The sequence below is a fragment of the Cydia splendana genome, chromosome 4 (genome assembly GCF_910591565.1).
Source record: "Cydia splendana chromosome 4, ilCydSple1.2, whole genome shotgun sequence".
Classification (NCBI taxonomy): Eukaryota; Metazoa; Arthropoda; class Insecta; order Lepidoptera; family Tortricidae; genus Cydia; species Cydia splendana.
In genome coordinates this window covers 19911195-19936833 of record NC_085963.1, presented here as the reverse complement: position 1 = coordinate 19936833, position 25639 = coordinate 19911195, and the positions used below count along the sequence as shown (strand labels likewise).

Genomic DNA, 25639 nt, shown 5'->3' with positions numbered 1-25639 from the left:
TGGACTCTATTCCCCTGTAACTTGCGCCCGCCCTCAAGGGCCGAATCGCCATTCTTCGCTTCACTCGCGCGTCAAAATGAGATATCACCGGGTATTGAATGACGAGCGCCACGGAAAGCGGTTACTGATATCCCTTCCCTTTTTGTGGACAAAGGGTTTCGTAATACCGATACGTAATAAAGTGTTGGTTTAGTTATTGTGAGGCTGATTGTGTTTTTGTGTTGTCCGTGAAGCAGGAAAAAGTTGTGATAAACATGTTTCTTCCAATTCTACCAGCTTTTTCTTTAACACGTTAATAACTATGATAATTATACTTACAAACGATACAATATTAACAGATGTTTTTAAGTAGTGCATAATTGTTTTCCATCGTATTTTCTCGGAAACGTTCGTATTTGTCATACTACTTTAGTCAACCTCGGTACTTTTTGTACCGAGGCTGACTGAAAAAGCATGATACGTTCGTACGTTTCCGTGAAAATACAATGGAAAATAATTATGCAATCCATCTGTACTGCAAGTGGAGGAAATTAAATGCAGCTAATGGGGTTGGCCACTGTCAAAGGTTTTAATAGATAGCGCTAGCATAGTAATTACCTATGAGATTTGGCTTAAAGGGCCAGGCCATAAAATTCCAAAAAAAGAGACAATAATTTGACACTACTTATTCGTAGGACTGACAGGTAAAACCGATGCTAGCGCCCTCTGTAAAATACTTCGATCTGCCAACCCCCTCTGTATGAATATGATTAAAATACCTAGATTCTCATGGACTGTATGTTCCATCTAAGTAATTTATTAAGAGCATCTAGGTGATCTAGGGATACAAAATAAACAATACCTGATTTTGTATTTTTTATTTAAATTTCCTTAATACTAATTTAAAATAAAATTGATATTAAAATGCACAAATTATCATACGAGTATATAAATATTACTAACAACATTAACAACGTTCCCCTACCAAAGCTTGGCGGGCAACTATGAAAGCGACTAAATTACGTAGGTTGTTTTGGTATGTTGTCAGCAATGTTAAAAAAGTGTTTTTAATTTCGTCGTATTGTCCTTTACGGGCGCACGAGTGTACCAAGTACCAAATCTATGTTATACTTGCTTTTACAGTACATCTGGTGATCCATTACAACACTCTGTGTTATAATAAGCACATTACGTAACTACGTCGAAAATTTAAAGGGCCATAATAATATGGGGCATTATCTATGAAAAGGGTCGATGGCGCTTACGCCGCACAGCGTCGCGCGGCATTGTATCTACATCGGAGCATCGTTAATAATGGCGTAAACGCCATCGACAATAAGGTCCCTTTTCATAGATAACGTCACAATGTACTGTAAAACGTTGTACGATACACGCGATACGATACATAGGTAATTCGCACGAGACTTGAATTTCCTATTTTTGCACTTATATCGTAAGTGACTATTACCTATTACGTAGAAGGATATGTATTATTGAGTAATCGGTTCGAAATTCACCCAAGTGCCACCTTTAGGCCGGAAAGTAAGGATGTAGTGCTGATCGATCTCGAAGGGGTATTTGGTTTTTGGAGAAGGTGTCAACTTGAAGTTGTCGAGGATCTTGATAATCGCCGCTTTTATGTGCAATGTGACAAGGCGAGCACCTGAAACAAAAGTAAGGTCAGAGGCGTATTTACAAATTTGGCGCCCCGGGCCATTTTGATTTGCCGCCCTCCTTCATCAGTGACGATAAAGTATTTTATTTAAGAAAAAAAAAACCTGCAACAAGTACCTTTGGGGTGTGAAATAAAAAAAAAACTAAACATTTACCATTTACTCACATAGGCATTTACATTGTTTTCCCATGTACAAATTGGTTGACAAAATCATCAGCTTCTATATTAAGAAGAGCTAAGCTATTCAGGCGCTCTTCGCTGATAGTGGAACGTAGATAATTTTTTATTCTTTTGAGTGCAGAAAGGTGACGTCACTAATGCCACTATTCTAGATACTGATTTATATGGGCCGTTTTTGTCACTCAATGACGATGCGACCTCGTTATATTTGCCTGATCTGATCGGTGACCGGTGGGTACTGCTGGGTTTTGGCCATTGAGAATCAAGGTGAGACATTGGCAGTCAGGCTGGATATAGCTAAGGAGTTCGGTCGGGTCTGGCATCGAGTCTGCTCGAGGGACTATGTTATACAAATGGATCGCTAGCTTTTTTTCCGGTAGATGCACATGAGCCGTATAGTAGACGGAAGCTGCTCCGATAGTGTGGACATTACCGCTGGCGTTGCACTAGGTTCTGTGCTGTCATTGCTGCATATCAATGATAATCATTGCTATGCAGACGACAGTAGTAGGGATGCGTATTACACAGGCCGTACCATTATCCCTCATTCTGTGGTGCTGGAAAGTCATGAAAAGTATTGTATTTGTATCTGATATCGAGAGCACTCTATCTGTACTGAGTTTCGGCATGGGATCGGAACAATTTAGTGAGGTTCAATACCACGAAGACACAAGAACCGCCCGTATGTATATAGTCAGATGGGTCACAAATAATGTTAGGTACGTAAGTGAAAACGCGAGCGTAGCGAGCGCGAAATTTTTTTGAGAAAATAGTAGGTAAATTTTTAGGGTTCCGTACTTCAAAAGGAAAAAAACGGAACCCATATAAGATCACTTTGGTGTCCGTCCGGCCATCTGTCTGTCTCAATATAAAGGGTCTTGACATGACAGAGGGCGGCAAAATCGACAAGGCTTGTTATTTAAATTTTACAAATAAATAGGGGAGCGACAAAATTCTGGCCGACCCTATCTGAACAGCAAATAAAATATTTTTTTGACCCAAATTTGCCGCCCCCTAAAATCTGCCGCCCTAGGCTTCAGCCTACTCAGCCTAGTGGTAAATCCGGCACTGCGCCGTACTAATATGTACTTCTTGAACGAAAATGTTGCTTAATTTAGGTACTTGTTGGTAGATATTTTTAGCAATTGGTGGGGTTTGAAGCGTTCGTTTGTTTATTAATTTAAATGTCAATTAAAATATAATAAAAAATATAGCTAAGTTTGATTATAAAAGGCGCCCAGAAAAAGCCGCAAGGGGGCGGCTTCGCCTGCCGCCCCGGGCCATGGCCCCCTTGGCCCTAGGGTAAATACGCCCCTGTGTAAGGTCGATACGGTTACGGATATAGTATGATTTTTCTCAAATGATTTTTACGCATATTATCTCGAATGAGCTGTTACATCTGAACTTTAGTACTATCGCGACACAGTTGCTTTTTAAACGGCATTGTTGCTTTGTCACGCGCCAAAGTTGGAAGCTTGGGCTCATCATAAAAGAAACAATGGCTTTTGTGTAAAAGATTAGGGTCTTAGGCCACAGAATAAATAATACTTGTACAGAAGACTCTCTAACAAAACGCGTCTGTTACGATAGGCGACAGCGCCACGCGCGGCTTATGGCTAGCCACCAAAATTGATATGGACGGACTTTTAGCTACCTGTAGCAAAGCGATGAAATCGCGGAGTGAGACACGCCTGCTTAGGCGTAAAAATCATTTGAGAAGATCCATACTATAAGTGTGTCTGCAAGGTACCTAAGTGTGGCTGGCCTTCGCATTGAAGCTGTTTACACAATGATTAGTGTTTATTGCGGGTTCATACATTTGCCACTAAACGCAAGCAACAAGTAGCAAATCAATATGTAAACAGGCCTCGATGTGAGGACTAGCCACACTTAGCCCGCTTAATATATAAAATTAAGGCCACTGAATAAAAAGTAAAATTTTTCATATTTGACTTACCTATGCACTTCTTCGGTCCATCTCCAAAAGGCATAAAAGCAAACCTCGGTCTATTAGCCACCTCCTCTTCTGTAAACCTTTCCGGGTCAAACTTGTCCGGGTCCGGGTAATATTTGGGATCTTTATGGATGGCTCCTGCTGGTATAACTATGGGTGTACCCTTGGTGATCTTGAAGGGTTCAGATCCTGGCATGGGCACGTAGCAGTCGCTGGTACATTCTCTAGATAGGAAGAAGCTGAACATCCGAAATGATTCTGCAAAACGAAAATTTGGATTTAGGATTGAAATAATGGCAAAAGACAAGGAAAACCTAGATCTCCACTCCGGGTCGTTCCTTGGAGAGAGGTTAATTACTTAATTACTAATCTCTACTTAGAAGGATCTACTTAGATTTAATAGTTTACATGGTGTAAGTATGTTTAGAGTCTTAAGGGCTATTCATAAATTACGTCATTTCAAATTAGGGGGGGGGGGGATCTGGACATCGGATGACGGTAGCATGAAGTAGGAGGAAATGGGGTCATTTGAAGCATGATTTTTGGATGATTATAGGGGGGGGTCAAAAATCGTCAAAAATCGATGACGTAATTTATGGACAGCCCTTTACTACTATTTTCAAAATAAATTCATGATAGTATTAGTATGTCAATGCTATTTAATATTCACATTTGCATAGTTATTCACTGACCAAATATAAATAAGTCAAAATTAAATTGCAATATGTCAGGGTAAAATTGTCACAAAAAAAATTAAAAAAAAACTTTGTATGTACTAGGTACCCTAAAATTTTTTTGTTTTACTCTTTATAGTTTTTATTTTACAGTTCTGTCGCAATGCATGATTTATGTATCCATGCCAAATTGCAGCTTTCTAGCACTAACGATCACGGAGCAAAGCCTCGGACACACAGACAGACAGACATGGCGAAACTATAAGGGTTTCTAGGTGACTACAAAACCCTAAAAAGTACGGAACCATCGATGGGAGAGTCCGACTCGCACTTATCAAGTTTTTTATCCTTACCATTATACACCATATCGAGGTATTTGGCACCTTCGATATCTTCAATTGTGAATTCGCCATTGTTTTTTGATTTGATTGCTTTGACCTCAGATCGGAGTCTCTCCTGAATTTCTGGGTGTTTTGAGAGCTGAAATAAAAATGATTGTACATAATTTGTACTTTTAGTAGATATTAAATTTTGAGATAAATCGAGGAAAATTATGAAAGTCAATGGCCTCCTAGCCTAGTTGGTAGTGACACTAGTGACCCGTGCCTAGGAAGCCGTAGGTTCCACGTTCAAGTCCCAGCAAGGGCATTTATTTTTGTATTTATCAGGAACATTTGTTCCTGAATTACGGATGCTGTCTATGTATCTAAGGATGTATGTATTTATTTCATTTCATTTATTTCATTTATTTCATATTGTATTGTCATGTACATTGGGTGTTACATTATATATAGTCAGATCATGACACCCTGTTAGGGCACACAATAGTATTATTATTCTATTCTATTCTAGGCTAGTCTATAAGGCAACATAATAACATTAATAACATTTACTTATTAGTAATAAATTAAATTAAAAAATAAATGACGTCAAAGCTTAAAACTAAGTCTAAGTAAGTATATAACGTCAACAATATATTGATTAATGGTTATTTGTAATAATGTGTCAATTTATTATTAATAGCAATTATTTTAAATTATTGATGTCATTTCTTATTGTGTAGGTTGTAATAATGTGCTAATAATGTGAATAGAGGCAGACCGACGATATTTTGTCATTTTTCTTCGGTATCATCAATAAATTGTTGAAGGCTATAGTAGTTGTTATTTAATAGAAATTGTTTAAGTTTATGTATAAATTTATTATCAGATGTTTCGTTTTTTAATTTATCTGGGAGCTTGTTATATATCTTAATAGCCATCATGTTTGGACTTGCTTGGTACAGTTTTAAATTAGTATTTGTTGTAATTGCCAAATTATTTTTGTATCTCGCGGGGTATCGTCGTGGTTGTTCATCGACTTTTGTGAAAAATTGAGGGTATTTCCGAACAAATTTGCATATTTCTAGGATATAGATTGATGTTAAGGTTAGTAGATTGTGTTTTACAAAGAGCGGCTTACAACTCTCTGGGCTTTTGATGTTGGCAAGAATACGAACGCATTTTTTTTGAAGTATGAACAAATCTTCAATGTTTGTAGCATCACCCCAATGAATAATACCGTATTTTAACCACGAGTAGGCATATGCGTAATAGGCATTGAGAGCTGTTCTTAGGTCGGTGCATTTCTTTAGTTCTCTTAAGGCGTATATGAATGTTGACAGTTTGTTTTTAATTTTTATCACATGTGCCTTCCAATTCAGGTGCGAGTCGATGTCTAGTCCGAGGAGCGTGAAAGTATCGACACACTCGATTTGGGTTCCCATAAATGAAAATGTTATTTGCAAGGGATCTTTTTGTCTGGGTCTAAATTGCATCATCTTAGTTTTTGTGAAGTTTATTTCTAAATTGTGCTCTTTTAACCACTGTGTGAGTTTTGTGAGTATGTTATTTAGGTCAGCGCATAGGTTTTCATTGTCATTACAAGATGTTATAATAGAGATATCATCTGCAAACATTACACACGTTTCATTAAGTATTTTAGGCAGGTCATTAATGTATATTAAGAATAATAGACACGAGAGGGCGCCACCTTGTGGTATTGAGCTTATCATTGGCAGTGAATTGGATTTAATTTTATTAATATTTCCTGATCTTTTGTCAATATGTTGGATTTCGACGTATTGTATGCGGTTTTGCAGATATGATGAAAACCATTTGTGTGCCTCGCCTCTGACACCTATTCCATATAATTTGTCCAAGAGTATGTGATGTTGCACCCTATCGTATGCTTTGGACATATCGAGAAGAATACCTATTGCGTATTTTTTTTCATTTAATATGTTTGATATTTCTTGCATGTATTTGTAGGTAGCTAAGGTGGTGGATCTATTTTTTCTGAAACCATTTTGGGATTCGTGAAAAATGTTGTATTTCTCGCAAAATGAGTATAATCGATCACACATTGCCATGTAAAATATTTTCGCTGATGTTGGTAAGAGTGATATAGGGCGGTAGTTATTTGCCTCCGTTTTTTTACCCTTTTTAAATATCGGTTTGATAATTGACGTTTTTAAAATATCTGGATAGGTTCCTTCCAAAAAAGATTGGTTAATAAGAATGTAGTATGGTATTGTTAGCTCGTCAGCACATTTCCTAATTAGCGCAGGCGGTAAATCGTCGTTGCCGTAACTATATTTATTTTTTAAAGATTTTATTATTTTGTTTACCTCTCTCGGTTCAGCTGCTCGTAGGAATAATGAGTTGGTCACCGGGTCAAGAACAGGTAATCCGCGCGGGGGCGCTCCCCCGGCGGGGGCGCCGACCGATGCAAAAAATGCATTGAAGTGATTTGCTACTTGATAAGAGTCCGTCGTCGTAAGATTATTGTGGATCGTGAGCTCGATATTTTGTTTGGTCGGTTTATTGTTTTTATTAGTGCGTTCTTTTATAACATTCCACATACATTTTGTTACATTTTCTGCTTTATTTATTTCCCTTATGTATGCATGTTTTTTTGACTGCCTTATAATACGTTTTAAAACTTTACTGTACATTTTGTAATGTTTAATTAGAATAGGGTCTTTTGAGTATCTAACTAGTATTTGTAATAGCCTTTTATTTTTGCACGAAGTTTTAATGCCTTTTGTAAGCCATTTTTTTCTCATTTTTGATTTAATTCGAATTTCTGTAACGGGTATGCAAGTATCGAGAATGTTTCTTAGAGTGGTGTCAAATATTTTGTAGTTTAATTGTATGTTTTTGTTTTCTTTGAGGAGAGTTGTCCATTCTATTTTTTGTAACTGTAGTTTGAATTTGTTTATATTCGTGTCATTAAATATCCTTTTTTTTACTATATAAACGGGATTGGTGTTAATTTTACTCATGTTAGGTATACATATACTAGTGCACCTGTGGTCAGAAAAACCATGATCCTGTACATCTGTTGTTAGAAACTTGTCGGTAAAATTTATGAATATCAGATCTAGACAAGTCGAGCTGTTTTTCGTAACTCTTGTTGGTAGTGTGACTTTTTGCATGAAGTTATATTCTAGCATAAAATTTAGAAAAAAAGTGGCATGTTTGTCGTTCTGTAATATGTTTACATTGAAATCGCCCCCGATGATTATTTTTTTATTTTTATATTTGTTAGTCAATAGTTCTAATAGTTGTCTCATTTGTTTATAAAACACGTCAGTCTGTCTGCTATTCCAATATACTACTACTAAAATTATATTTAAGCCTTTTAATTCGACCGCGCAAATTTCGATAACGTATTCAACCGTCATATCCATTATATCCTTTCGTTCGATGTACTCCAGTTCTTCCCGTAGAAGTATGCATACGCCGCCGCCAGTGTAGTTCGTGCGACAATAAGATGAAGCCATGACGTATCCGTTGATTTGCACTAATTCTAGGTTTTTTTCTGTGAGCCAGGTTTCGGAAATACAGATGGCATGGTACTCGTAGTTTCCCTGGTCAACAAATGATTCTAGTATAGATAGTTTATTGTACATACTTTGCATGTTTTGGAACATAACTAGGAACGTTTCTTTTTTAGTGACGAAAAAAAATATTTTTATCGGTTGTGTTGTGTTGAGTGATTTGAGTGTTGGACGGCGCTTTAATGGTGTTTAAACAGTTTTCCTCGGCAGTTCCTCCTGTGTTACTCGATACATCTGGGTGTCTCTCGTCGGTGGATTTATTGGTAAGTGGTTCAATTATTGATATCTTTGTTGGGTTTTGAGTACCTAGGCGTTGGTCATATGAGTCTGTCGCTGGTTTATACTCTGCACCGTTTATATATAGTTTATTGTCTCGTATTATGGCGTATTTTCCATGCCTACGTGCGTCGATTAGAATTTGTCGTAGTTTCTTTCTGTCTTCCAAGGCTTCGCTACTAAGTACATCGACCACAGAGTAACCGGTGCCCTTGAAATAGTGTGCATTGTTCAAAACGTAGTTTTTCATTCTTTGGCTAATAAGTTCAATGATAAGAGGTCTTCGTTGTCCTTTTCTCCCTACTCGCTTGATAGATTCTATATATCCATCGATCTCTATGTTAAGAATATCTCTGAACATGTAGTTTATTCGTGGAAACAAGTCCTGCTCAGTCTCCTTGTAGTGCTCGTCCAGTCCGTACAATACAAATTTCTTATGGCTATCACATGGATGGATGGATGGATTGGTGGATGTTTTTGAGTGCTCTTGATTGGTGGGGTATGTCATCTGCAGATTTTCTAGTTGTAACTTTATCTTTTCATTTTCTGTTTCTAATATTTGTATTTTATTGTTGGTGTTTTGTATTTGCTGGGCTAGGGCTTGTTGTTGTTGTGACAAATCTCGGTTTTTTCCTAGTACGTCTTGTTTAAATTTGTTTAGGGCTGAATCTATTTCCGACTGTATCAGTTTTTTTAGGTCGTCTATAATGCTTTTATTATTTTTTATCAGTTTTGACTCCATAAGCACACCTATCTGGTCAATCATAGTGTCCGGTATACTTGGTTGTGTCTGGTCTATGCTAAATCGGGAATGTTGTCGAGGTGAATCTTCGTCGACTGACATTATTGTGGTGTTTGTGGTGTCTAGTTCTGTGTAGTTATGTGGTCTGCGTACAGGTGTCTCGTCCGTCTTTCGACGTGTTGTTATGTTCGAGCAGTATGGGCAATTCAGTACTTTCTTTTGGTCTGGTCTCATTTCCCTAAAAGTTGCTGATGTTATATTCAAACACGTATAATGGTAGTTGAGAGTGCATGTCACACATTTTATTAATTCGTTTCTCTCAAGTTTCAAATCGCACGCTTTACAGTCCATTTTGTATTATAATATCGGTTATTTAGTAGATAGTCGTAGGCCTATTTTTACGGCAGTATTGTGCTAATGAGTGGGCGGGGCGTAAAGGATGATGTGTCGCTTAGTTCAATAGGTCTTGGGATAACTATATGGTTCTCGCTCGCTCGGTAATGTTTGTTTAGTTCAGTTTGTCTCTTTCTTGCAAACCCCGATAATATGATTATGCTTCCCAAAAAGTTTCAATAGATGGCGTTGTGGTTAATTTCTGAAGTTTATCGTAAATTTCGGGTTTTTCGTTTCTATTTTTTCTACATAAGTGTGTATTTCGTCGCCTAGTATCCATAGGATAAGCTTTGCTTAGTTTGGGACAAGGTCGATCTGTGTATCATTATTGTCATCAAATATTTATTTATTTTATGTACTAAAAATAACACGGGCTTACTAATAATACCCAGTTTAAGACATAAGTACGGAGAACATAAGTAAAAATAGACAAAAGTGTTATTTAAAAATAGATCTTACTAGATATAACGTAACCGCCAAAGTATTGCTAGCAGTCTCATACAAATCCACAATCATTACGAACATTTGTCCGCTCATGTACTCATCTGTGTACACTGAAAATGAAAAAAAATATTTATGATTAACATATAAGTATTCCTTTTTTATAGCCTATATAATAAAATAAAATAAAAAAGCCTTTATTGCCATGTAACTACATAATTAAACACAGGAAATAAATACAATTTAAACAATTAAACAGTTATAATAAGAATTAAATAGTTATAGTTTTTGTGAGTGAGTGTCACATGGCCCCAGTTAGGGTAAAGGCCTCCTCCATCAGTTTCCATTGTTTCCTGTCTTGCGCTTTCAAGATCCAGTCTCTACCAGCTTTCTTTTGAATTTCATCTATCCAGCGTTCTTTTGGCTTCCCTCTGCTCCTCTTACCAGTGCATAGCCTATATATAGTGTCCTTAATTCTTGTGCGTCCTAAATTCTCCACTCGTCACGGCTTTTTGCATGCTCCCGCCTGTTATCACACCGGATATTGGGATAGGGCCGGCCCAATCCCTAATAGGATTCTTTATCTTCATATAATTATATCGTTCAGCATACTCATTAATTGCAGTTCTACATGAAATATGCATACTTCATGTACGTATGTACATGGTACATAGTGTTGTATATGCATAGGCGACGGCCGCTTACCATCAGGCGATTCGTTTGCTCGTTTGCCTCCTATACCATAGGTACAAAAAACTTCATAAAAGTAGTAGACCGCGAGCCAGGAACAGAATTCCATGGCCAATCGCCTCCCGGGCGCAAACTCGTATAGTGGTTAATGGCTATGTATGATGAAGCCTCGTGGACGTCAGCTGCCACTCCGTTGGTGGGTTGAGGTATGGCAGCCACCGAAACACGTAAAAAAATTAATAAATTTAGTCAGCGGGAGCGCTTGATACTTTGTCAGATGATAGTGTAGAGGCTATTGTGAATAAAAAATATCGTCAGCCGGTTGTATCGCGGTGGAAAGAACGTCAGCTTGTTGCATGAACATGTAAAAATAAGCGCTTTACCTTTTTATGATAGTAATAACAAAATCATGAAACTTTGCATGTAACATTTCATCAAGCGTTTCAATAAACTGATTACGCATACTTTGTGGTCATAAATGGTAAGGCGCGTATTTGTCACATGTTCATGTGACCAGTGAACGTTCTTTCCACCGCGATACAACCGGCAGACTATTTTTTTAATTCATAATAGCACCTAAACAATCATCTGACATAGTATCAGTCGGGAAGCGATGACTGACGATATTATTATGCTCCTGGCCCACGGTCTATGGGTACCTACCTAGGTAGTTACACAATTTATTTACTCGTTTAAGTATACCTTCTGTAAAACGCTCACAGCATTACGGATCATTTATATTAGCATATTATTTGCACTAATACACCTTGGCACGGTCTCTTTACGTAATGTTAATTCTACATTTGTATTCCAATAATACGTCCTGCACTACAAATATTCTGTACACAGTCGCTATCAGATATATCGGAGCGGCCAAGGTGCTCAAAAATATCCGAACACGCACTCTAACGCCTTGACAATAGAGGCGTGTTCATCTCCACAGTTCGCATTCAAAAGTACATCTCATACAATTATTCTACATAATAGAAACATCTCATTTGGAAAAGTTATTAGATAATGCTGGTTGTAATAATTACAATCAGCATTTGTAATAGGGGTGTAAGCACCAGAACATTAATAGAGAAACGGAGTAGGGCTTGCAATTCGAATATTCGAATATTCGAATTTGTCGAATATTCGACCTGTTTTGATATTCGAATATTCGGCCGCTCAGGTTTCGAATATTCGAATATTTTTTATTAGTATAAAAAATCTATTTCATCCGCTGTAGTTACAGTTTCTGTGTATTTTCCGGGTATTTACAGTGAATGAGGAACGGTAGGTACCAAAAATACGAAGGAAATAATATTTTTACTGTATTCCTCTCGATAGACTTCGTGAATACAGTGAAGCTTAACTCAATTTGAAAGAAAACGAAATCAAAAAGTATGTTATTTTTACGGTGCGTAAGTTTTAAGTTAAAGGGTCATTCTGTTTATTCAGTGCAAGCGTGCGTTAAGCGATTTTTTGAAGACTAAACCTTGCCCGCACTTATCGCAATTCTCAAATTTGATCATACCAAACCTGCCCAACTAGGTAATCTAACTATGCACCTTTAGCTAACGAATAGTCCACCCAGTAGTCAACTAACTTTTTCCCTTAAATATTCCAATAATATATAATTAAGTCGACCTTTAGGAATAAAAACTTGCCAAAACAAACAAAGTCAATAAAGATTCAAAATACAATGGAATTAGGTACTTACATGCCTTTTTACAGGCCTCTGAGTGACTACAAGTTAATTTAAATCAAAAAATAATTACCTACTAAAAAAAATATCTTACATACCTAGGTATTTGGATGGTTAAAGTTATATTATTTCACGCAACGACGCATTTATAATAAAAGTTTTATCTAGAAATATTGAATACGTCTTATTTTGGCGTTTTACTTGTTTTTATAAATGTGGGCATCTCATAGTAGGATGATAAAATCTAGTTAATTTCTGCAAAATATCATTAGTTTTAGCAATATGTGAAAAAAGCTTTTGAATAAAACGATAATAAACCGATTTCTCGTTCTTTTTCTTATTTTTTATAATATTCGAATAATTATTCGAATATTCGAATATGTCGTCAGAAAAAGTCGAATATTCGAATACCTGAAAGTTTCGAATATTTGCAAGCCCTAAAACGGAGACAGCAGTTATTTTTAGATACAATTTCTATTTTATAAATCGTATAGAACTATAAAGAGTAGGTAACTTGATCGTGACGACATTTGGTATTGCTTCATATACATTCCATCGTTATGACAGTTCAAAAAAAGAAACTAATTTGACTAGTAGTAAAATACCCTATTGTAAACTTGTAATAGGTACTTACCTCCTTTGGTATCGTTTTCCTTCTGTGCCAGAAGAAGTTGAATGAGATCATTTCGCTTTTCACCAGTCGCCGATCTTTCCTTTATTACCTTGCGCATGATCGCCACCATCACGTCCGTGAGTTTTTGTGAAGCAAATCTGCAGATAAAACAATATTTAGGATCGGTTGCACCAAACCGTCTGTCACCGTTAAAGCGTTCGCTAAATATTTATTGTATGGGAAGTTTCATAGATCTCTGCTGCGTGACGTTGACACAGTCATGTCATGTCATCAGTCTGTTAACTGTGGTTGGTACAAAATCATTCTGTAGGATGGTAGGTATTCCATATGTCCAATATCTTGGTCCAATGTGTATTTGCGTCTCACAATTTGCTTAATGAGAGAGTGAGACGCAATGTACATTGGAGCCAGGTGGAATACTACCCGTAGGCACGACAAAGATGAAAATATTTCTTATACACATGAAAAGCTTTATTTAATTTTTAACAAGCAGAAACGTCTCCGAACGAAGCTATTTATTAAGCTTAGAATAAATTTAAAAGTGGAAAAAATACTGTCTTGGGTGAGACTTGAACTCCTCTAGGCCCATATCTTGGAAAGATTGGCTGGCTATGGATAAGGTCTTGGTGGCTCAGATGGCAGAGCGCTGGAGTATCGATCCAGATGCCGTGAGTTCAAGCCTCACCCAAGACAGTAATTATTCCACATTTAAATTTATTCTGAGCTGAAATGAGAAGCTTTAATTGTTTTGACGAATAAGTACCTACGTAGAAATATGGTAAGTAAAGGTTCAAATAATAACTTGTGCAATAATAAAGCAACTTACCTTGTTGGGAAAACTTATTTATAATCGGCATACGTTGAAAAAACTGTTTAATGTTCTCGAAAACTGTGGTCTCAAAATGTATCTCATTTGTTAACATAGACAACAGTGAGTCCTTATTCTCAAACGAATTATTTTCAATACCATAAAAGGCATTTCCTATGACATCTGTGGCGTACAACATGGATAACTGTAATAAAAGAAAAAAACAACTGAGAACATTTTTGCAATATTTAACGTTTCATTCTTACAATGGGAAGTAGTTACTTCCCATTGTAAGAATTAAGAAGTTAATTACTACCGTACAGAAAGGACACTTCCTGCAAAACCGAAGTTTGGCAGCGATTCAGGGACGAATCATGATGTCCCTTTCTAATGTAAGGCACTACCCTTATCGGCTATTTGGTTTGTCAAAATTCAAGTCATTTTCTTATCTGTGGTCGTGCACGCAAAGGGACTTCAAGTTGTGTCAACCCTACAAATATAAAATTTGGTAAGTTTAGCTCCTCATTCTGGGCGGAATAACTCGTTAGGTACTCAGGGGAAATTTTCGTAGGACACAGTAAAATTGCACTTATATTCAACCTATCTATCAACCAAATTTTATTGAAATCTGACGAAAGCAAAAAACCACAACATAATAAAGAAATCTCTAATAATTAATAATCTTACTTTGCCAGCTTCGAATTCGGCTGTTCCAACGCAGTTTTTCTTCACATATTTAACCATTTCGTCTCCCACTTTCAGTATACTTGGCAAATAGCCCTTCAGCTTGGCTAAACTCAAAGACGGGGTTACTTGAGCCCGAGCAGACTTCCATTCCTCGCCTTTGAGAACGAACGGGTGCACAGAAGCCACTGGATCTACGTTTTTGTCTATCTATAATTTAAAAAAAAACTATGGTAATAGAATAAAAACAAAGGAAAGAATCATAATAATTATTTTGTTTTACAAGGGGGCAAAGTTATTGCTAATATTGATACCCGATCAAGCGAATCATTCCAAAACTCGCTTCGCTCTCGCTCGGATCAAGATTTTCTACACCTAAAACCGAAATGTAGGTATAGTTCCGCCGGCCGAATATTCGGCCGGCGGCCGGATACTGAATATTCGGCCGGCAGCCGGATACTGAATATTCGGCCGATGGTCAGGCCGAACATCCGGTATCCGACCAAACAACTATCCGTTGCATCTCTAGTATTGGGCCCCCTACTTTCCGCGGCTCTCCTCTTTCCGCACAGACTCTAATAAGTACTATTCTAAATTCTTAAATATCTATTCCCCTACAAATTTAAATCCAAAAGTCACGCTTTATTTTTAAATTTTTCAACACAAGCCTTCTTGAGCTTACTGGGGGACTTGGTCAATATGTGTAAGAATGTAATTGCAATTTTTTTTTCTTACCAAAAGCTATCAGAGGCTTACCGTAAATCCATTGAAGTTGAAACTAGAGAATTCCGATATGAGAATCGTTTTGATGATATCCATGTCCTTTACGATCAATGCGGGGACGCACATCATATAGTACCCGATCAATGGTGCGTCAGGAAATTCTCTGGCAAAAAATACAAGCATTATGCCTTGGATACAAAAATATGCAGCGTCGCGTCGACACTCGGAGCGCGGGTTCCGTGGCCCTCGAATTAGAGCGTTTTCACATTGTCCGATCCGAAATCGGATGTCGGAAGGAAGTAAAATGTGAGATATGTGTTTTTCTGTATTTATTTATGCATTTAATAAATCATTTTTGCTAGAAAACGATAAATAACGCAAAAAAAGGCGGACTTAATGCCAATGGCACTCTCCTGCAGCTGTTTTTGTCTTAGGCGCCTTCCGACATTCGATATCCGAAAGGCGCTTCCGATAAATTCAGTCATATCGGAGCCCCCCATCAGCTGTCGGACCGATAATACTTATTTGTTTGCGTGCGTATGTGTAGGTATAATGCTTGTTGTAGTGTGCGTTACCGCTAAAGACGGCGCCCGGGCGGGGCGCGCCCTGTAGGATATGTAGGATCCTACATCCCATATCGGATCGGTAGTTCGCTCACACTTATTGGTGCACGCGTGACATGCACTATGAGCCGCATCAAATTCGTATCATAGCATGATCAAAAACATAACAAATATTCATATTAGAATCGGTCTCCAGATTAAATTTGGTCTACAAAATTGCTCCCACAAATATCAATTGAGCGTGGTATCCTGTCATTATCTAAAAGACTTGCAATTTGTACACAGCCCCACGTTCGGCTTTTATCTCGTGACAATTCGAACTTACAAATCTTACAATTTGATGTCAAAATGATGTTAATCAACCGTGCGTATCGCTCACGGTTTAATACATGTACCTACAAACAATTACGAGCGAATTACACGCAAGATGATGTCATCATTTTCATTAAAAAAAATATACGTTCGAATTAACCTCCATGTTTGTTTACAAATGATAAATAAACACAGTACTTAATAGGTATTCTTTACATGAGCAGGTAATGCAGGAAGGTGTAATATACAACCAGAATATAAACAATAAACTTTCTAATTTCATATGAGACGTTATCTATGAAAAGGGACCTTATTGTCGATGGCGCTTACGCCATTATTAACGATGCTCCGATATAAATTCAATGCCGCGCGACGCTGTGCGTCGTAAGCGCCATCGACAATAAGGTCCCTTTTCATAGATAATGCCCTATATATATACTCTATATATAAATAAATAAACTTTATTATTGCAAGCTTGGATTACTGAACACCATAAATAAATATTTATTTTTTGTTTAAGTTTAAAATTTCATTGATTTCAGAATAACTTTTTCGGTAGTTTTTACTGGAATAGAGCATTGACAACCGAAAATTGTACCTATCCCTGAAAACGTCACATGGGATAATTGAACTAGGTATTGTATTATTAGATTATTACTAACGTATAGAACGGGCACAGAGAATCAGTATTTTGCGCCATGAGTTGATGTTGTTTGACAACAAACCATAGAAGCACAGCGTGTATCTCGCGACCTAAACGCGTAAGCGCCGTGACGTTACGGCGCTTACGACGTTTTGGTCGCGTGGTACAGGTTGCGATTGCGACAATTTCATTGTTTGGTATGACTTCTCTATATAGTAATAACTAATAATAACTCAACGATTGGAATGAAGTAAATGCTAAATTGAAACTTACTTGTACATAGCTTCATAAACTTCGATCAAATGTTTTTTCACCAGTATAATAGGCTTAAAGTGTCCAAAAAACCTTTCATTTCCGGACGCTGTGGGCACTCCTTTTTTCTCCCAATGATCATATTTGAGACTTGTAAACACATAATATACAAGGGCAAACAACGCTAGTGCTATATATAACCACATGTTTTGAGAGGGGTCTGCGTAGTTTGATGTCGCAGTGTATACTGAGTCCTTGCTATCTGCTTCTACGATATAATATATGAAGTTTTATTAGTAATGCTTTATCGTTTTAGCTTTGTTTTGTTTTTGTATGCAACGTTTTGTTATCTTATTATTTAGCCCTGAACTGCTTGTTATTTCATTGTGCCTGTTTCCCAATCGTTCAACTTTTATAGGGTATGTAGCGTAATTTACGTACTACCAAATAAATAGTACAAGGCCGGTAAACAAGAATTTACAAACGAGTGTGAATTGAAATAATTAATATGAGTTCGTATTTCCTGTACCGCCCGTGGCACACACGACGTTTTTAGTCACACTTGTGAGAAAAAAAAGGCAAAAATAATAAAACTTCTACCGAATTTCGGACGTACATTACAGCCCTAGGTCGAAATTTAGGATTTACGGACCACATCGCCTTCGTACAATAACGCCTTTTACGAGCATGTGTGTAGATCAGGTTTTACCTCTTACGGTGAAAAATCACTACACTTTCGACGATCCCATTAAATTTCCCATAAGTGTGTACATTCACACACACACATAACACACATTGACGTCCCTTCCAGGTGCAGCCAATTTGTATACAAATTAGAGTCTTCACCACTTTCACCAAGTTCTAAATCAGACTTAATCCCTGTTTCGGCAAGTAGGCCTCAGCCCTAGACACCCTAGGCGCATAATTAGCTACCCCGTCTGGGAGGGTGCGTTAAGACAGGAATACAACGTGCCAATTGAATTAAAATTGAATTAAAACTCAATTGGATTAAAACTCAATCGGGTTTTGATTGGATTAAGAGCGTCTTTGGTTGCCTGCTTGGGCGTATGATGGAGTAATAGGGATGAATATGACTGGGTTAGAAGATTATTCTGTTACCTTTATTAACTAAGGTACCATTATCACAGACTCCAGGCTGAGCATAGTAGCTCTACCCCCTCTGCCACAAATACGGTAGTTTTACTCCATTTTCGAGTCGAAAGTGTCTTTGTGTGACGTCCGTGTCTGTGAACGGACCAATCACGGCACGGGACCTCGCTCACCTCGTCCCCCGCACCCCCGCATTTTTGGCAGCATCGGTTTCATGAAATAATTGCTCTAAACTCCGTCTAGAGGATTCCTAGTCTATGGATTGAATATGAATGAGATGCTGGATTTGATATTACTGATATTAGCAGATTATTTTGTTACCTTTTTAACTAAGGTGCCATTATCATCAACATACCGAGCAATAGAATTACTAAATAACTTCATAGCTACAGTCCAAAACGCAGACATATTCGCAGACAAGTGGCCGTCCCTACAACGTAGTATCAGGATTTTTTTAAACTCTACCTATGTTATTTAATATCAGATTATTATTTTTTTATCTCTATGTAACTTAATATGTAGTAATACATAATGTATGTTTAATTCTAAAGATAAGTGTGTAATACAATAAGTGTACCTACTAATTTTATGATACTGACAACATATGTACCTATTAACAGTATAAGTGCCTTGGTTGGAGCTGTAAACTTATACTTAGTGTTTACCTGAATAAAGAATAAAAAATAAAGAACATCATATAGTTAAACTCTTATCGGAGTGATTTCTATGCATGTCGATCCTCTACATATACTCTGTTTCTCATTGATAGCCTGATACGACACGACTTTGAATTTTTCATCCTTGGTCTTTCCTCTTTGCTTCAACTTTTGATAAATTCATCTTTCGTAACATGTATCGAAGCATCTTTCTTCTTATATCTATGGTTATCAACAAACTTCTCTCCTACTAATGACTATTTAAGGTATATTAAGTAGAAAACTTTCGCAATGTTTACCTATTTTTCTTTTACCTGACTAACAACAATAGTAAAAACAAAATTAAAGGAAGTAAAACATAAAAAATACACTATGTTCTTGGATTTGTTGCAGATACTTATCTAAAAACGGTTGAACATATATTATAAACCTCAAACTTCACTTCTACTTACAGTATAAGATTGAGACACTATTAGACACTCTCAGTACGCGCAAGATGGACTATTCGCTGCATCAAAATTCCATTTTCAATTCGCTGTCCCAGCATCACCACAGATTCAAAACTGCCAGTTCGCACATGTGTACCCCGCCCATGGAACGCGTATTCACGCTCCTCTGGACACGTTAATTGAAACTGGATTGGAGGTGACAGTGTAGAACGAGCTTTACAATTTTTTTTTACACTGAAAAGGGCTTTGATTGTATGTAGTTCTGATCTTCTTTTGTTAATGTTTTCAGCGCTCTGTGACGCTGATTGCTTATTGTTTACAAGTCAGGCAGTTTAATGCCGTGCTTTTATGGTTCATAGTTTGTAAGCCTATTATTACCTACTTTCAGTGCAAGGTTGACCTAACTTGTTACGGGTGGGGTGGTATAAAGATCCGAAATAGGCAAAAAGTAACAGAAACAAAAGCGATTTTAGAAAAGAGTTATACTCTACCAATAATTGGCAGTTCTAGTATAAAGGCAACCTTTCAATCGTCCTATATTTTTAAATCCATTTGGTTATGTGACTTATGTTATGTGTAAACATATTCACAGAATAGGTATGTTAGTTTAGTATAGAGGTAACTGAATTTACAAAATGTACCTATTTTACCAAATACCATATACAAATAGGACTACATTCAGTAATTTAGCTTAGGAGTCCTAATTTAAACGATGCGAGAACTCGCATGCGAGTTTCATTACATTGCGGGTTTTTGATCTGTTGGTTGAATTGGACGTAACCAACAGTCTGCAATGTAACTAAAATCGCAGGCGAGTTCCCGCGCCGTCTAAATCAGCCCTTATGAAATAGAAATCGCACTTAGTAGGTATTTCTTTACACTAAGGCATCTTGCACCATCCCACTAGCCCGGGTTAACCGGTTAAACCTGGAGTTACCATGGTTACCAGTACATTGACGCTGGGTTAACGGTTTAACCGTTTCCCCCCGGGTTAGTGGGATGGTGCAAGTGGCGCTAACGCTGCTAGTGAAAGACCTATAACTACAATATTATATTTTCTCAGATGCAACAGGGAGGGTGTTGCGAATCTACTACCCAACATTTAATTAACCGAACCACACAAGCGTGAAGGCCTCGTGTGCAAACAGCCTGTGCTCATGGAGATACGGAATTGACCCCCACAAGGGCTGAAAGAGAATATACTTAGGTATATATAAATCGGTACTGAAAGGGACCTTAGTACGACTGGAAATTACGTTATTGTTAACCATGAGCTGATATCTACAAATCTGAAAATACAAATGCAAATAGTTTGTTCTTCCTCCTCGCGTTATTCCGGCATTTTGCCACGGCTCATGGAAGCCTGGGGTCCGCTTGACAATTAATCCCATGATTTGACGTAGGCACTAGTTCTTACGAAAGCAACTGTCATTTGACCTTCCAAACGAGAGGGGAAACTAGGCCTTATTGGGATTAGTCCGGTTTCCTCACGATATTTCCCTTCACCGAAAAGCAACTGCGAAAGCAAATGCAAATAGTTTGTTATACACGGTGTAACATGAGGAAACCGAATAATTTTAACCACGCATTTCTCAGGTCAAAAGAAGAAAAAAAATTAATATGAGTTTAGGTCAATTTCGCAAAAACTTTTTTTTTTTGTTTTGTTCTTGTTTTCATTTTTTGAATGTATTTGTACATAAAAAATAAATGTTATTGGTAAACTTGTTACTTAAAATTGATTTTTACTTTTTATTTTTCGTAAAACCTACTTTTTGCAAAGTGTTACTTGTCACTTTTTGACATCTATCAATAAGGATATTTAGACTACGTCCCATAGCAGCAACATTGCCATCAAGAAGGCGTTTTGAACTATGTAGCAATAAAAACATGTTTTTTTTTAAATTGGTATTAACTCTGAAACTACGCGAATTTTAAAAAAGTTTATAGGACATTTTTGTCTCTAAATATGATCAGGAATACGTTGTTGAAATTATTCGGTTTCGTCATGTTACACCGTGTATACTGAAAAGCAATCAAAACGGACCACTTTTGTGAAATTTATTTGTTAACAGTTAGCGCCTCGGTTTTGCATGGGTAGTGCACAAAACCTTAACAAATTAGACAACTAAACCTTCCCCAAGAATCAAACTATTGATAGGTGAAACAGCACGAAAATCCGTTCAGTAGTTTTTGAGTTTGTCGTGAACATATACAGAAAGACAGGCGGGGGACTTTATTTTATAAGGTGTAGTGATCTTGTTCTTACGATGCCATCTATTTTAGTTCTATCACAGTACGATCTTGTGAGAAAGTGTGTTCATAAATACATATTACGTAGGTATCTTCTCTTTAAAACTGTTCATAAATAAAAAGAATTTTAAGATATTATCCACCTTAAACCACGGAAAACCGGCCACCATTCAGACGCCGGTAAGTTTTTATTTTCGTCAAACACGGAAGCAGATTTACCAAAATACAGAGTAAAAATCAAACGCTGACTATAATTTTTACCGCGACTTTAAACTTCATCAATTTACACTATCTACTCTACACTGGCCCTTTGAAATATAGCCTGAAATATGAAAACTACGTGAAACTGAGTAATTGGTTTATACCATGCTCGAAAACGAAAGTAATGTAGTTACGGGGCTTTTAGCCGGGGACCACCCTGATTATATTACACTCGGGTGGATTTGTTTATGGACATTTTAAACAGCTTTTAGCAACCTGTTAGTTAAACAGACGGTTCTATTCGACATGTGCGTAAAGACATATGAACAACAATTTTTAGACTTTAAACTGCTTTTAAGGGGCCCACTAATTAACAGTCCGCCGGACGGTATCGGCCTGTCAGTATTTTTTTTTTTATAGGACTTTTTACACAAATTGACTAAGCCCCACGGTAAGCTCAAGAAGGCTTGTATAGTGGGTACTCAGACAACGATATATATCATATATAAATACTTAAATACACAGAAAACAACCATGACTCGGGAACAAATATCTGTATCATCATACAAATAAATGCCCTTACCAGGATTCGAACCCGGGACCATCGGCTTCATAGGCAGGGTCACTACCCACTAGGCCAGACCGGTCGTCGAAAGTTGTTCGGAACTGTAAAAATTTTGTTCTAACTGACAGGCCGATACCGTCAGGCGGACTGTTAATCAGTGGGCCCCTTTAGCAACCTGTTAGTTAAACAGACGGTTCTATTCGACATGTGCGTAAAGACATACAACATTTTTTTGAATGATATAATAAAGTAATAATAAATATTAGAGGACATTTTTTTACACAACTTGACTAAGCCCCACGGCAAGCTCAAGAAGGCTTGTGTTGTGGGTACTCAGACAACGATATATATAATATATAAATACTTAAATACATAGAAAACAACCATGACTCAGGAATATCTGTATCATCATACAAATAAATGCCCTTACCAGGATTCGAACCCGGGACCATCGGCTTATTCATAGGCCGATTCATCAAAATGATAAATATACACCGTGTTTTTATTGAATTCCGTTAATTTCGGGGTATGGTTAAGTACGTTTAAGAGAACTAAATGGCATAGTTAATTTTCAAAAAAAAAAATATTTTTTTGCTTTTTTTAAAAAAAATATTTAAGTTTAAAAGTAATTAAATGTACCATGTAGCGTTGTTGTAACACGGACATTACATTTAACTCAACCAAACAATTGAAATCTGTGACATATCAATGTCATTTCGAACATCGATCGACCGAGATTGTACTTAAGTTTAGTAGCAAATCTATGAACTCATTCTAAACACTAATCAATATGTAAACCGGCCCTAAGGCAAGTGTACACGCTTGTAGAGGCCTTATAGGAAAAATAAATAAATTATTGATTATCTCCGAAATGGAGTTAATTAGAATATCGGTGTCTTTGAGAAAGTTACTTGATTTAAGGTCAGAAATGCACCCTTGAAATTAACGGAAATCAAAAAAAACACGGTGTATGAGGCAAAATGATAAATAAAATTATATATGAGACAAACGAGTGGACGAATCGCCTGATGATAAGCAATCACCGTTGCCCATGGACACCTGCAACGCTAGAGGGGTTGCAAGTGCGTTGTTGGCCTTTAAGATGGGAGAAGGAGTAGGTAGGTAGATACTCCCATCTTAAAGGCCAGCAACGCGACGCAACGTCGTATCACTCCGACCGCACGGATTGAAGGAGTTTATATAGTTGGTCAAACCAAATTTGTCAGTATTTACTGACAAATTCTTAATTAATTATTTTTTTCTTAATTTTTATTTTTTGTTCTTATTTAAGAACAAAAAATCAATACTCATCCTTTTCTTTTGGGTGCTAGTACTATTGTAAGACAAAGATATTATGATTCTCTCTGTCTATGTTTGAAATGAGACAGTCCTTTGACAAACTATAAAGGCCTATATTTATAAATGAAAGAGAATATTTAAGACAAACCGAAAAAGAACATTAGAATGTATACTTAATTACTTATTGAATTTTTGAACAATAGTCGTAGTAGGTACAGCCGGCCTAGCCAAGGTTACAATCGCTATCGCTTCGACAACGAAAAGCTTTATGCCTCTCTATCACTCTTCCATATTAGTGCGACAGTGACAGTTGCGTTTCGATCGCTACGGAGCGTAAGCGATTGGCATCTTGGCTACGCGGCCTGGACTATAGTTTGTTTTACGGAATCCGTACACAATATACAGTCCCGTGGTTAAAACTAAGTTACGAGGTAAACATCAGTGATGGACGTGCCAAAAGTTTTTCCCTGTACCGCCATTAACTTTACGATGTCTTATAAATCCTCGCCACTGTCTGTTGTTTTAAATCCGTCTGTACCTTAGCTAGTGTTTTGGACAGTCGCCATCAGATATATCGGAGCGGCCAAGGTGTTCACAATATCTGAACACGCGCTCTAACGCCCTGACAATAGAGGCGTGTTCCGATATTTGTGAGCACCTTGGCCGCTCCGATATATCTGATGGCGACTGGACATTGGCGGTAGGTATCTTAGTTTAGTGGTTAAGTATTTTGATGACGTATCTGGCCGAGTCGGTAGTGACCCTGCCTATGTAGCCGATGGGTTGAAATCATTAGCAACATTAGGAATTTTTCGACCCATTGAATAAAACTCGCTCCTACTCATTAAAAGTAGTAGGAGCTTAAACAAATTTTGGGCATATATGGGCTAAAGTAAACCATCCATTAAAAACCGGCCAAGTGCGAGTCGGACTCGCAAACGAAGGGTTCCGTACCATTATCTATAAAAACGGTCACCCATCCAAGTACTGACCCCGCCCGACGTTGCTTAACTTCGGTCAAAAATCACGTTTGTTGTATGGGAACCCCACTTAAATCTTTATTTTATTGTGTTTTTAGTATTTGTTGTTATAGCGGCAACAGAAATACATCATCTGTGAAAATTTCAGCTGTCTAGCTATCACAGATCACGAGATACAGCCTGGTGACAGATGGACAGACGGACGGACGGACAGCGGAGTCTTAGTAATAGGGTCCCGTTTTTACCCTTTGGGTACGGAACCCTAAAAATTAAGGATGTAAAAATATTAAAGGACTGCTACCACTGATTGTTACGAAAACATGAAATACGTACTTCTTATTAAAACATTTCATTTTATTTTGCTGCTCACGATGAAAAATTAAAGACCATAGAAATACAATTTGCTAGAAATGCTACTTTGAAAATGAATGCTATTTTGAATTTATTCATTCTTGTTTTACCGTGCACATAACAAATTTTTGGAGAAGAGGAAAAAAAGGAGTTGGGCCGAAGAAAAGGGAAGGTTGTGCTCTAGCTACAGCATAATATAATAGTGGCGATGGTGATGGCGAAATTTTCTTGGAAAACGAGTGCTAAGGTTTAAAAACTTCAAGATATGGACGTTTTCATTTAGCTTTAAAAATATAATTGTGTGTAGGTATGTTAGTTTGTAAAGTATGTGTCTATGGGCCTTAATTCCCTGAAAATAAATGATATTAAATTCAATTTAATTTTAATTTAATTTTTCTTTTAATGTTAATTTAAAAAATAGTTCTAGAGAGAATTACTAAGAAAATTTTCAAATCAAATGCATTTGTTTTACCTTTTAACCGCCATAGTTCTGCATCGAGCGTGCTCGTGTCGCTGGAGGTACGAAGTTACACGAAGCTTTGTCTTATTTATCAGACTACGGCGAAATGAGCCCGATTTTGT

General features: G+C 37.2%; 1 protein-coding gene across 1 annotated transcript; it reads right to left on the bottom strand.

The window, feature by feature from the left end:
- Nucleotides 1-1450: 1450 nt before the first annotated feature.
- Nucleotides 1451-17425, bottom strand: LOC134790230 (cytochrome P450 6j1-like). Its single transcript, XM_063761063.1, has 9 exons — nucleotides 17218-17425; nucleotides 15460-15589; nucleotides 14707-14913; nucleotides 14034-14224; nucleotides 13212-13348; nucleotides 10216-10310; nucleotides 4816-4942; nucleotides 3792-4046; nucleotides 1451-1642 (listed from the first exon to the last, which is right to left on the bottom strand). The coding sequence occupies exons 1-9, from the start codon at nucleotides 17400-17402 to the stop codon at nucleotides 1470-1472; spliced, it is 1500 nt and encodes a 499-aa protein (XP_063617133.1). The 5' UTR covers nucleotides 17403-17425; the 3' UTR covers nucleotides 1451-1469.
- Nucleotides 17426-25639: the final 8214 nt, after the last annotated feature.